This window comes from Microplitis mediator, chromosome 4 (assembly GCF_029852145.1).
Source record: "Microplitis mediator isolate UGA2020A chromosome 4, iyMicMedi2.1, whole genome shotgun sequence".
NCBI lineage: Eukaryota > Metazoa > Arthropoda > Insecta > Hymenoptera > Braconidae > Microplitis > Microplitis mediator.
The window spans coordinates 5,451,230-5,466,025 of NC_079972.1; the positions used below are offsets into that span (position 1 = coordinate 5,451,230).

The following is a 14,796-nucleotide window of genomic DNA, read 5'->3' on the forward strand; positions in this document are numbered from 1 at the left end:
AGTATGCCCAAAAGGGTGAGGAATCGGCCTCCGGTCGGCGGAGGTGGACTTAGGTCCCGTTACATTAATTAAATAATACTTAAAAGTACAAAAAATAACTGTAAAAAAAAATCTGGTTTTTCATATTAATTATTAATTTATATTGAGTAATTTAATCTCACTCCAATGAAAAGTGAGCGGTCATAGGGGTTTTTACTATATCAAGTAAATTGTTTAATTCGAAGTTTAGAATAGTCAACACTTTTTTAAACAATTTTTTTACACGGGTATAAAATCGTAAAAATTTTTAATTTCGATTTTAAGATAAAAAAAAAACTTTAGGTTTAAGATTTATTTAATCTAAATAGATTTAAATAAATCTGCTGACATCGATGTTGGTCTCATTAGATCTAAATTATTTTTCCCCGGATAGCGATATAATTTCGACAATATTATCTTCATTCTTTTAATACTATAGATTAATTATTAAATATTAAAATTTTTATACACTAGGTTTTAGTTCAATAAAATAATAAATTTATTTAATATTTTTATTTATCAGCGTATAAATCGTAACAAAATATCAAATATTTTGGTTCTGACCAGCTACAAAAACTGGTTTATTTAAATCTTAAATATTTTTTAAAAGTACATTCATTATTCAATATTTAAATCTTTTTTATTTATTAATAATTAAGTAAATTTTTTTTAATTTCGTCATCATCAAGAAAAATCTTCTTGATTCTATAATATAAAATAAAATATAATAATAATAATGATAATAATATTAATATTAATGACATTAAAAAAAAAGATTATTAAAAAATGATTTTTAAAACTCGATTAATTCTATAAAATGTATTTACAGACGCGCTAACGCGTTAAATGCTTAATGAATTGTTTTTTATCAATAATAATAAATGACACTGAGTGTATGGCACATGCATCGAGTGTCTTAAATCATTAATTAAATTTAAAAATATATATTTCATTAAATTTAAGTCGAGCATTGCCGATAACTCTGGGCTTTTTGTTCTATTTCAGCTAATTGCCGCACCATTTCGCTATTAAGTGAGTCGACTTCAGCCATCAGGTCACCAAGAAGTCTATCGTTATCTCTATAGACACTTTCCATGCCATCAAGATCTTTGAATTTCGTTGTTGTATCAGCTGTAAGTTCAGAAGCTCGCTGCAATAATCTCTTTGCACGTTGAATGTCTCCTTTACTTTTAGTAACGCGGTATGTTAACGAGTCTCCAGCATTCTTGTAGTCCATACCCAGTTTTTCTGTTTTATCTTTAACTAATCTTGCATCTTCAGCTAATTTACTTAACTCTTTACGCACTTCTTGATTTAAAACAAAGTCATTTTTAACAGATTGTGTCTGTAAATGTTTCAGTCGGGCCTCAAGTGCTTCAACAGCTGCTGTAGTATTACCAGCTTTTTGTCTCGCTTCTGCTGTTACTTCAGCTACAGCCTTAAGATCTTTTTCCGATAAAGCGATATCTGTTTCAGCTTTTTCAATCGCTGAAGCTGCGTCATGTTGTGCTTTTTGCGTCTCTCCTAACAAAGATACAACCTAAGTACAGAAAATTTAATTAATTAATTAATTAATTAGTCAACTCTTTAATTAACTTATATTTAAAAACAAATTAAATACCTTGCCAGCTTGGGTTTGTTTCTCAAGCGCCAATTCTTTAGCACGATTAGCTCGTTCTTCTAAGTCCTGTGCCATTCTTAAATCAGCGGCAGTATCGCTCAATATTTTATCAGAATCACTCAATGATCCTATGACTTTATTAATATCAGCAGCCAAACTTTCAATTTCATCTGGTCTCAAATGTATATTTTTGCTCAATACGTCTTCGGCTAAATCTCTAACCATAACTGGTGTCGGCTGTTCATCATTCAACATCGACCATATTTGTTCATTCATATCTGTTAAATTTTTAGCTAATTCATCTGATTTATTTCTTGCGTCATATGCATAATTAAATCCATCTTGGGCATTTGATCTTGCTGTTACTGCATCTTGTTTAATGTCCATCATCTATTTAAATAAATAGTAAATTCATTATTTTATAAAATAAAATTATAAATTTAAATCGCGTGCCAGGTGACATAAGAGCATATATAAGGATAAATATTTATATGCTCTTTTGGCATTCAGGAATTATAAGAACGTGAAAAATTTTCTTGTTGGATAATTTTACTTTCCATTTATAGGTATAAAAAAAAATACAAATTTTGAATTTATTTATACGCCCTTATGGTTCTAGGAATAGGTACCAGAAACCATAAGGACAAAAAAAATTTTTCTCTGACAATTGATATATTTTTTACTGAAAAGTATCAAAATCAAAAAAAATTATGCGCCCTTATGGTTCCTGGTACTTATCCCGGAAACCATAAGGGCCTATAGATTTTTTTTTCTGATTGTATTTTTCATTGAAAAATATACAAATCAAAAAATACAAATTTTGAATTTTTTTTTATGTCTTTATGGTTCTAGGAATAGGTATCAGGAACCATAAGGGCGTACAAAAATATTTTTCTCTGATAATCGATGTCTTTATCATTCAAAAGTATCCAAATAAAAAAAAAATTATGCGCCCTTATGGTTCCTGGTACTTATCTCGGAAACCATAAGGACGTGTAGATTTTTTTTGCTAATTATATTTTTCATCTAAAAATCTAAAAATACAAATTTTGAATTTTTTCATGCGCCCTTATGGTTCCCGATACTTATCCCGAAAATCATAAGGGCGTATAGAATTTTTTTTGCTAATTGTATTTTTCATCTAAAAATATTTAAAATAAAAAATGAATTTAAAATTTTTGCCCTTATGGTTCTATGGATAAGTACCAGGAACCAGAAGGGTGCATAAACCGTTTTTAAATTTTAATACTTTTAAATAAAACATATATTAATTATCAGAGAAAAATTTTTTTTGTACGGCCTTATAGTTCCTGATACTTATCCCCGGAACCATAAAGGCAAATAAAAAAAAAATTAATAATGAGAAAAATAAGTTAATTAATTACAAAAAAAAATTTTTTCATACGCCCTTATAGTTCTCAGAATAGGTACCGGGAATCGTAAGGGTGTATAAAATTATTCGGATTTGTATTTTTTCATTTTTAAACTTTTAGATAAAGAAAATTTGTATATGCCCTTATGCCTTTTTAATGTTATTTTGTTGCTAGGATACAGTCCTTATGAAATTATTATTTTACCTTGCGTAGAAGTTGTTCGGCAGAATCTCTATGAGTTTTAATTTTATCAGCTTGTTTCTTAGCAACATCAAGAGCTTGATTAGCTTTGCTGACAGCGCCAGCATCGCACGAAATACCTCCACAAAATCCGCAGCCAGCACCACCGCAGACGTTGCTACACTCAGTGACATTATCACCGCACATACCAAGATTCAATCCCGGAATATCATTCTCTAGATTGGTCAATTTTTCGTTCAATTTATCGACTGAATCCTGACTGCGATCCTGAGCGTCGTCAACGGTAGCACGATTCTTTGCTAAAAGACTTTCAGTATTTTTTCTGTACCTCTCAGCATCGGCAAGAACACTCGTCGTCTCATTGGCCATTTTTTCAGCCTGTCGCGATTGCTCAGCCATCTGCTGCGTGACATTCAGCGCGCCCTGAACATTAGCTTCTTGCAGTCTCATCGCTTCTTCTTTCAACAAAGCCGCGCCCTGATGTAAATTATTTGTTCTATTTTTTAGTTTTTTTAATGCAACGTCGCCCAAATTAACCCGCTGACTGACATTCTCCAGCTGATTTTCAACATCTTCAAGTGCTTTTGTTGACGATGAAATATTACTTGCCAATTCATTAGCCAAATCTTCCAACTCATCAAGATCCTGTGACCTTACAGTAGTTTTATCAATCAACGATCGCACTTGGTCAAGTGAATCAATCATTGCATCAAATTGTTGACTGTAAACTCCAGTTGTTCCAACTTTTTGTATCCTCGATGCTTCGTCTATCACTGAACTGGTGGTATTTCTCAGCCCACTGAGTATCAAGTCCCAGTTATCGAAACATTCCCCGCAGGGACTGCAATTGGGTGCAGTACCAATGTAACTACGATCACACTGATCACATTTCTCACCTCCTATACCTTTGTGACATACACAATGACCAGTTTCACGGTTACACTGAGGACTTGCTGATCCAATGTCATCACAGTCGCATGGCTGACACTGAATGTTTGGATTTCCCCAGTAGTTTGCTTGGCATTCATTGCAACGACGTCCACCAAAACCTGGCCGACACTCACAAGTACCATCGAAGGGATTGCATCTAAAATAAAAATTAACAAATAAATAAATAAATGAATACATATAATTATTTAAAATAATAATAACAATAATAATTACTTGTCAGAAACACTTCCGACAGCATCACATTCACATGCATCACAGCCCTGACCGCTTGCAATACGCCAGTGGTTTTCTTCACAACTGTCGCAAAGTTTGCCAATGACATGGGGCAAGCAAGGACACTGTCCAGTACGATGGTCACAAGGTCCAGCAGCATGATCAGTACCCAGTACATCACACATACAGTCCCTACAATCTTTTTCTAATGCATTTCCAAAGAAACCGGGCTTACAGTACTGACAATTTGGCCCGTCAGTATCATAGAGACATTGAAGACAACGTCCGGTGTGTGGGTCACAATTTCCTGGTCGTGATATGTCGGTATTGTTGCTACAATCACAAGCAGTACAACTGCCTGTTGGTTCTTCTGGATCACCGAAATAATTTTCAGCGCAACTTTCACATCTTGCTCCGACGTAGCCGTCGAAACACTCGCAAATAACGTCGTGAGTTACTGGATCTAAAGAACAGCTTTCTGCATATGAGTGACCGGAATCAATTGTTCCTGGACAAGGACAAGCACGGCAAGGAATATCAACACCAATACGTGGATCTCCATAGAAAGTTTCGATACAACGATCGCAAGTATGTCCTGTTGTGTAATCGCGGCAATTAATGCAGGCACCAGTACGTGAGTCACAATTGTCTGCGTGTCCGTTGCACTCACAGCGTTGACAGTGAGGGAAATTCCAGAACCCTGGATCACATTGACCGCAAGTTTTTCCGTACGTGTTTGGTCGACATTTACAACGTCCTGTATCGACGTCACAGAAATTATCTAGCGCTCCTACTGCGTCACAGTCACATGGCGTACATCCGTTAGGTCCGAAACCGTAAGTTCCTGGTGCACATCGATCACAACGTCTTCCTACTACATTTGTTTTACATGGACAAACTCCACCGTAATTTTGACACAGCAAACTGTGTGATCCCGTTGGATTACATTCACAAGCTAAAAATACAATAATTTATTAGTTTAATAATTTTAAAAGTAATTTTTTATTTATAAAATTACCATGAGCTCCATCGAATACCCAGAATCCAATACTACTGTGATACTTTGCACAAATATCATTTTCATCGCGATTACCAGAATTAACATCATTAAACATTTCATTGCAACGATAACGTTCGTACTCTTGTTTACGTAATTCACCGACACCTGAACCACTGAAGAAAGGTACTTCATCGATTCTAGGTCTTAAAACAATCTAAACAAACAAATAAAATAATTACTTGATAAAAAAAAAAATTAGTAAATTTATTTAATATCTTTTATATTAAACTCTTTATCGAATTATTTGCTTATTAGCATATTTTAATTTTTTAATATAATTAAAGCTCATTCATATATAACAATTTTTTTAAATTTTTAAGCAAGTCTGCTCTCAAGATCGATAGGTGCTAGTGTCTTTTTTACGTACGTGTCTTGTTACAGATACTCGTGACCAGATTTAAATTGCAAGCCTAGTGCAAGCTTTACACAATAAATTCGTGTCAGATTATAACTCAATTCTGGAGGAAGACTATATTTGAAAATAGTTGTGCATGGCTTGCTCAAGGTCTGCTCAAGGATCAAAATTGACCTACTTAGCAGACTTACTTAAGAATTGAAAAAAATTGTTATATGGAAAAAATATTACAGATTCGTATACCCAAGTAACACACAGACAACTTTACGATCTCTTTTAAAAGTATAAGATAAATATTTTTTTTGTCTTAAAGTCACCTTTTTTGGTATAAATAAGACATGCAAATGTTGGTTCCGGAGACAGAGAAAATTTGTGTTGTTTTTCCTGTCTTATGTCAATTAAAAAGTCATTTAGATGACTTATTTTACCACTATTTGTAATTTACTTTTTGTCGTTACTTGTGTTAAGTCTTTTCAGTAGGCATTTTTTCGGTGACACAAATTTCTGATCGTTTTGTCAACATGTTGGTGCCTTAGATAAGTCAAAAAACAGCCTAAAAACTGATATCTTATAGATGTCACAATGGCAAGTGTGCTACTTGGGTAGTAACGTGGTGCTGCTAATTGAAAACAGGATACATTTTACAAAATTCTGTAGGAATTACAGTTTCAAATAATAATTTTAGTGAACTTGAAATGTATTTTTGAGTAAACTTTTAGTAAAATCCTTAAATTCTTATTTGAAACTGTAATTTTTTCTGTTTTCTTTTTTTCTGACGTAGAATTAGTCAAATATCGAACTAATTATCATATAAAAAATTTTAAACCGTGAAAATGCACAAATTCAAGCGGAGACTTTTTGAACGATACTAAATTTTATAAATTTTAAATTACCGAGTCAATAAGAATTGCTGCACCAGGAATAGGTTCACCTTGAGGATCGAATCTACGGAAGGTCAATAATATTTTATAAACTTTTTCAGCTTCCAAGCAAACAGCAGGACTTGCTACTGCACTACGTGAATTATCGCGTAATTCAATCCAAAGTCTGTCGTCTTCCGGTCTCCAGTTAGCGCAAGAGCCATCAGGATCCGGTGGGCCATCGCGCTCAATAAGAATTTCTACATCTTGCCATATACCTGGATGGATTGGTTCATAACGTATCACAATGTCGTACCACATTGATTTTCTGATATCATCAATAGTGAAGTTCAATGTTGAGCCTTCCAGCGCCTTCATAAAACCAGTACCAGTCCACGTATTGTCTCTTCCATCTCTATACGGTTCCCTGATTACTACCTGGCAGTTCTAAAAAATGATAAAGAATATTTATAAATTAACATTTCAATAAATAAAATAATACACATTACAATTTTTGAAAATAATGAATAATTACATCAGTGGCTCCTGCCAATTCTCCTTCATAAATCAAGAAATCCAATGATCCTGTATAGTAACTCTGTTCAGGCTGGTTACACGTTCTACCACCAATATGTGGTCTGCAGCGACATTGACCAGTGACAACATCACAAGTTGATTCATAAGAACCACCAGGATCACAATCACAGGGTTTGCAACCATCATGATCATCAGAAAGTCCCCAGTACTCTGGTAAACATTGATTACAATCACGCGCAGTGACGTATCGTTTACATGTACACTCTCCAGTTACTTGATTGCATCCCTGGTTATCAATCGTACCCAAAGTATTACAAGTACACGCTTGACAACCGTCCGGGTTTTCAGGATCAAAGTTCCAGAAACCATTTTTACATCTGTCACATCTACGGCCCTCAATATTCAGCTTACAGTGACACCGACCGGATTCCTCGCCAGTCAAAACGTCCGTTCTAGGATCACAGATCCCGTCATCCAAAGAACCACCGGGATCACAGTCACAAGGCTGACATGCTTCTGAATCAGTAATATTTCTAGTAGTGTCATGATAAAAGAATGGTTTACATTGCTCGCAGTTTTGTCCACGTGTGTTGTGCTGACAGTCATCACAAACTCCACCAGATATACGTCCTGATTTTTCATAAACTGCCTCGTCAAAGTGACAAGATTGCGCGTGATTATTACAATTACAACGACGGCATGCATTTGTTTGTTTACCGACAGCTGGCTTCCATGGCCCATCATTGTAAAGATCTTCACACGTTTCACAATTTAATCCTTTTGTGTGATGAGTACATTCACAACGTCCGTGTACCATTTCATCCTCGTTTGCAATTCCTGGTAATTCAAGACAGGCGGAAGCATGACCATAACATGAACAAGAACCACGAATTACCATGTCTTGCACAGCATAATAATACTTCTCCCTAATCTCCGGTCTGTCATCCAGTAAATCATCACCAAGAGTATGCAAACGTGTAAAATTAATACGCAAGTTTGTCATTTTCATTAAATTCTGTACTTCTTTTGAATACGGGTTATCAATAACAGCTTGCAGATTAGGAGGTAGCACACGGAATATTATTTCACCGCCTGATGACGGCGCGACAAATGAGTAACGTGATTCACATATCACGTCTGTTAATTTTTCTGGTTGGTGTGTTGGAACACCAGGAAACGATTGTTCACAATTATGTGCAAAATATCTGTACACTTGCCATGTTTTTCCAAAGTCATGTGAACGTTCAATCAACATTGCTGCTGGTCTAAACGTTTGAAAACGTATTATCAAATGAGTAAAATGAAACTCAGCTTCTAAATCAAATGATATTGTTACATTTTCTATTCCATTTTCTGCTTGCCACCAAAGGCGACGTGATGCACTAAAAATTAAATGTAATTAAATTAAATCATACACAAGAAAAAAAATCATTCTTGGCGCGAAAATCTTTTACTTGTCCCAAGAAATTTTTTGCATTAATTATAAATTGAATAGAAAACATTTCTTAAGGCAAGAAAAAATTTTCTTGGTGTAAGAAAAAATTTATTGAGGCGAGAAAAAAATTCTTGCGCTAAAAAATCTTTTTTTTCTGCAGAATACATGTAAAAAAATAAAATTAATTTATATATTTACCCGCCAACAATATTTGTAATATTGTGCTGTTGTTTAGGATTTGAAGCATCACAAAAAAAACATTTTTTTCTGTCTTTCAAATGAGACACTATACAATATCTCTCTGGACCATGGAGACCACAAGTTGATGACGCAGATAATCGGTCTTTTCTTCCGATCAGTAGATTTCCTGTCGCCGGATAGCAGGAACTCTGCTCACAAGGATGCCGCCTCTTTGCAAATGGGCCTAAATCAATTTATAAATAATTATTATATATATATAAACAATTATAATTAACAGGTTCACCCCACTCCGTATCTACATATTTATTAAAAATATATGGTAAATTAAATTTTTAACTGGGAAAATTGTGCTATTAGTTCCGTGCACATTTAAAAAACTACACCGTAACCAAGGGTTCAAATTAATATTTGTGTGCATATATTATTATTATTTTTTTGTTTTTGTTGGTTTTATTGTTCATTTTTGAACAAAGCTACCTCTAGGCCTTGCGATTATTCTCATGGGCCCATGATAAGTTAATCCATCTGATGATGAAATGTCTCCACGTTGTACTGATCCTATAACACCTTCATTTTATTCCCTTTTTATTTATTATTTTAATATTTATCCCTTATTACAAACCACGAATGTACACAGTCTTTTTTTGCTTGTTTACTTACTAATTAATTAATTATTAATATAAAATAAATCATTAAAAAATTTAAAAGTTAATTACCTCTTGCTGAAGTCCTGTTATATTGCCCATGAACAGAGTCTGTAAGAAATATATGAACATTAAATACTTTAATTATAAAAAAGAAAAAAAAATTTTACGACAAAGTGATAATTAAAAAAAAAAAAAAAAATTGAATTTCCTCTATAATTTTAATCTTATTAATTATCAGAAATATAAACGGATGTTGGTGATGATTCTTTGAACAGTTGATACTGAAGTCTAATCAAATGTAATATAATTATTTTTTTTTTATTGAGAATTGAATGCAACATTGTATTAAATAAGTTAAATTATTTAATTTGATTTAATATTTTTGGTAATTATCAACTAATAATAATTATTTTTAGTGATTAAGTTTAAGAGTAAGTTAAAGAAAATAATTTATAAATAATATAATTGAATAAAAATTTATCAGTATGTGTAAATATTTGATGGACCACTTGATTTTTAGGGATTGAAATAAAACTGGGGTCCAACGGAAACGAGGGGTCAAAGGGTCGTCGTATCTAATCGTTGACGGATAAAAAAAATTTTTTGTTAACGAGGGTAACGAATAGAAAGTAAACTGTTTTATATCGTTTCTTAGTGTGCCACATGTTTTTTTTTTTTTTTTTTTTTTAAAGATCTTGTAAAAATTATCAGAAATTTATTTTTAAATATTTTAAATTAAACTACTATATTAAATAAAATAAAATATTACGAGTGTGAATGTAGCAGATATCAGACAAATTTAAAATTATTAATAAATAGGGTAAATACTTGAAAAAATAATATTTTTAAAAAACGCACTTATCAATTTCAAAATTTTTTAAATGCGTATTTTTTTTAATTTTATTTTATTAATTGTTTACGTGCTTTATTAATAATTTTAAATTTGTCTGATGTCTGCTACATTCATACTCATAAAATATAACTTTTTAAATAATTTATTTCTTACCGATTGTGAAGACAAAAAGCAGCAAAGCTGCGGTAAATCGTATCGTATTCATTTTCATTATTGAAGAATCGATACTGTACGCTTCCGTTCAATTTAAACGGTCTAACATGTCTGCTTTTTAAATCTAAAAAAAAATCATTATTAATTATGATAAATTAGTTAATTAAGTGAACAAAGTAAACTATCAGTCAGCAGTAGCTCCAATAATTTTAGTAAATAATTATTTTTTATTCATTTGTATGCCGCAAAAATTAAAAAACAAAGTTCGTATATTTTCTATAATTCATTTTGATTCTCTATCTTATATTTAATAAAATATCATAATGAGAATAATTAATTTGCAACCAAAGACAAGTAGTCGATCCCCCACCCCCTCTCTAATAAGTAATTATCTGTGTTAAAATAATTTTATTAATAAAAGATATAAATTGAGGGAAGCTGGATACTAATTGAAGGCTGGCAATCGGGTACTTTACTCAAAACATAAATTTATTTATAATATATTATTGTAATAATTATTGAAAAATTAATAATGATAATAATTGTTGAATGATTGAGCTGTGAATCAAAGGCGAGATTAAATAGCCCGAGGATATTAAGTAATACAAGAAGTTATCAATGAATTAAAAAATATATAACCGCACGTGAAAGTGACCGTATGATTAATATAATGTGCTCTTATTAAAATTTTCAAATTAAAAAATTATAAATAATATTTTAAATTATATGATACTGGTTAGCCGACATCTAATAATTTTTTGATTTTTTTAAAACCCATAAATTATGAAAAAAAAAATATTTAAAAAAATTGCATCGATAGTTTTTTGAATTTCCTACATGTGCATATTTTTAGTTTTTTTTTTTTTTTGTCATAGATTTGTTGTAAAAAAAAATCCAAAAATTTTTAATTGCCTGTTAGCTTCAGGATCATTCAATTAGTATTTTAAAATTTTTTAAATATTATTTAAATAGGGTCGAGGTACCATTTGTTGCCGCTTCTCCATTTTTTGACTTTTAATACTTTTTTTAATTAATCAAAAAGTATAAAATAAAATTTCCACTTTAATAGTGGGATAAAAGTATCTTTGAACACGTTTTGAAAATCATGATCCTAAAATTAACAGACAATCAACAATTTCCGGATTCGTTTTTCAACAAATAAATTACAAAAAATAGAAAACTAAAAATATGCACATGTCGAAAATTAAAAAAACTATAAGTGCATTTTTTTTAAATATTTTTTTTATAGTTTATCGTTTTGAATTATTGTCTAAAGTACTGTATAAAGTAATTGTCATTGTGTCTTTTACAAATTATTTTATTTAAATTTTTCGTGTCCAAAACTGGTCAAAAACGGTACCCCTATTCAGATAAAGTTTTATATTTAATTAGCTGACTATTTTTTTAACTTTAAAATTCTTTGCCATCTCTTGCTTTCTCTGTCTTTCTTTTACACATTATTATTATTATTCTTATATGTATATATAAAGTACAGAGTGTAGTATAAAAAAAAATGTAGTTTAAAAATAAACGTAATTAAGAGACGACAAATCTGTATTACTAAAATATATAAAAATAATATAAATATTAAAATGAATTATCCACCTTATCGAGACTTGTTAGTCCTGTAAATTGATCTAGATCCTCACAATACTTGTTTACGTTATTTCCGTAAGCTATATAATGTGAACACCAATTTAAAATTACCACTGAGAAATTAGTTAATAAATAAATAATTTAAAAAGTACTAGTAAAATTAATAATTTAATTGAACACAAAAATAAAAATACATAAAATAATAATTATTTTAAATGAATAAACGAAACAGAGTAATTATTATTTAGGTAGACGCGACTCACGCCGTCGCTCCAAAGCAGCTATCGGCTGCAGCACTCTCAGCACACACTACACAGTACACACGCTGTATGTGCGCCTTCACTCAACTCTCAAAGGCATAGTCTAACTTGAGAGCAAATGCTGCTGAGGAAGATCAACTCCATTGCATGAGTGGGTGCTAGAGAGAGTTGACAAAAGTTAGTCACATTGCGGGGGATCACGGGGTAAACGCCGACACAGTGGGAGGGATTAAATCTCTTAGAACTGTACACTCAGTCCAATACTGAACTACACATATTTTAAATATTATACTTATTTTTAACTACTAATTAATTACTAATTAATTTTTTACATAAATTTCAATTGGAGTAAATTTGTTATTCAATGCCAATATTTATTTTTTTTACGGTTCAAATTTTTCAAAAATTGACTTCTATTTATTGTTTGTAATTTTCAAATTAATTTTAAAAATTTTTATCAAATATTTAGTTATTATAATAAAATTACCCATGTCTTTATATATATTTTATGACATACCATAGGACGTTGGCCTGTTTAGTTTATTATGAGACTCTATACTCCTTTAAGATATATATGTATGTATATATTTATATGTAAGTAAACGTCGTATCGTGTAGACCATAAAATGTCGTATCGTAGAACAGAGAAGTAAAGAGTGTCTCAGTGTCTTGGCTGGGAAACCAGATGTTTTTCATGAGTTTTAAATCTTTAAAACCTTCGACCTTACTCTCTCTACTTCTCTACTCTGTTACACTCTTCTCCCTTACATTCAAGATTTTAAAAAAGTTTTTTAGGGTGCCCTTATACTAACAAACTCATATTACATTTTGAAGTTAAAAATTCGTATAAAAAAATTTAACTTAAATTTTAAAACCAGATTCTCATATTTATTTGATAAAAAAAAGAAGTTAATGAAAATGTTTGACCAAATAAATTATTTAGCTTTATACATATATATACTATTGCGTAAATGTACTCATAATTGTTGGTCTTCTTGAAGAACGTGGGCGTCAACGCACGTTAATTTCCTGTCGGCACTTAAATCTTTAATGCTCATCACAGTTTTGCGTTTTATTTTTTTAATAACATAAATATATTTTTATAACTTTTATTTACGTAAATTTAAATTATTTAATTATTTAAATAAATAATTTTAATGTTATTAATAAATAAAAAAATAAATTACGGTCATTGGCATTTAATATAAAATAGCCTGAAGCTAAACTTACTGACAATACTGACCGAATAAGGATCTTGCAAGGCTACTCGTGTGTATAAGTTGTGATATAAGTAAATCTAAAAGGGTGTTCAATGATATTTTTAACTTACACTATATACATATATATAATGGAACTGGAATAGATTTTATTTAATTTATTGTATTTAATTTATCAAAGTAGAAAAATAATTATCGGTATTATAATTGATATTTTTTAATTTACGTTGGGAAAGGTTTATTTTGGAGTTTACGGAAATGGAGTATTTTAAAAGACACCCGTTATAAAATGCGGTAGGTGATGTTTAACACGTGCAGCACACTTGCATTTTATTTTTACTTATTATGTCTTTTATATTATTTTGATTTTTTTAATGTTATTGTTTTTAATATACGGTATAATTTTTTTTTTATTTTCTACGAAAGTTAAATTTATATTTTTATTTATAACAAATACCTTATTTGATGATTGAAATTAAAAAAAAATTCACTTTGTATTATTATGAAGTTAACTTTTTATTTAAAAACATTAAGTATTAAATTATTAATTGGATTTAATTAATTAATATTTTTTTAGATACTTAGTTTAAAATTTTGAATATATTTTGTTTACATTCAAAACTTAAATTTTTTTAAATTTATTTTGGCTTTCAAAAATCGGGCACTTAATTAAATATTTAATAATTTTTTTTAATTAATTAAATAAATAAAAATCTATTAAAGAAATCTATCGATTATAAACTTTAATTTGATAATCGACGTAATTTGAGTAAAACAATTTTTTTTTTATCTATAGTTAAAAAAAAAAAAAATTCTGAAATTGGGATAATTTGGGTCTAAAAAAAATTTATCATCTTTTCCTTACAATTTTTATAATAATTAGTTATATGTTTAATTTTTATTTATAATAGAATTCTTTTGGATCATCTTCGAAGTTTTATATTACGGACACGCTGTAAATTAAATTGAATTAGTGAATATTATTTAATTTATAACATTAATTTTTTTTTTAAATATTAAATATTGAATAATTTTTTTTATTATTATCTATGAACTATTTATAGAAATATATATTTCGTGATAAACTGCTTTAAAATAATGCAATAAAAATAAATTACAATTTTAAATAATAAATAAACCTAATCACTGAGTTTTTAAATTACGTCACAATCTTTCGATAAAAAAAATTGTTATAAAATTTGATTAGCGAAAAAAAAAAACAACATAAAGACATATACACTTATA

The 14,796-nt window shown here is 30.1% G+C and overlaps 1 protein-coding gene across 2 annotated transcripts; it reads right to left on the bottom strand.

Moving 5' to 3' along the window:
* Positions 1-532: 532 nt before the first annotated feature.
* On the bottom strand, positions 533-12,404 carry LOC130666369 (laminin subunit beta-1). 2 transcript variants are annotated; one of them, XM_057467304.1, is made up of 12 exons: positions 12,084-12,404; positions 10,479-10,602; positions 9,542-9,580; positions 9,303-9,392; positions 8,823-9,048; positions 7,188-8,571; positions 6,686-7,099; positions 5,396-5,591; positions 4,378-5,332; positions 3,217-4,300; positions 1,640-2,029; positions 533-1,558 (listed from the first exon to the last, which is right to left on the bottom strand). In XM_057467304.1, the coding sequence occupies exons 2-12, from the start codon at positions 10,534-10,536 to the stop codon at positions 977-979; spliced, it is 5,418 nt and encodes a 1,805-aa protein (XP_057323287.1). In that variant the 5' UTR covers positions 10,537-10,602; positions 12,084-12,404; the 3' UTR covers positions 533-976. The 2 variants fall into 2 exon arrangements, with proteins under 2 accessions (XP_057323287.1, XP_057323288.1); XM_057467305.1 differs by lacking the exon at positions 9,303-9,392 and having other exon boundaries at positions 12,084-12,403.
* Positions 12,405-14,796: the final 2,392 nt, after the last annotated feature.

What these genes read in the sequence shown, in the direction of transcription:
- LOC130666369 (XM_057467304.1), bottom strand. Translation starts at nt 10,536, where the DNA reads ATGAAAATGAATACGATACGATTTACCGCAGCTTTGCTGCTTTTTGTC. An exon ending in ATTACAAATATTGTTGGCGG is followed by an intron (nt 8,572 to 8,822) that starts GTAAATATATAA and finishes TTTAATTTTTAG; the next exon opens with TGCATCACGTCGCCTTTGGT. An exon ending in CAGCAATTCTTATTGACTCG is followed by an intron (nt 5,592 to 6,685) that starts GTAATTTAAAAT and finishes TTGTTTGTTTAG; the next exon opens with ATTGTTTTAAGACCTAGAAT.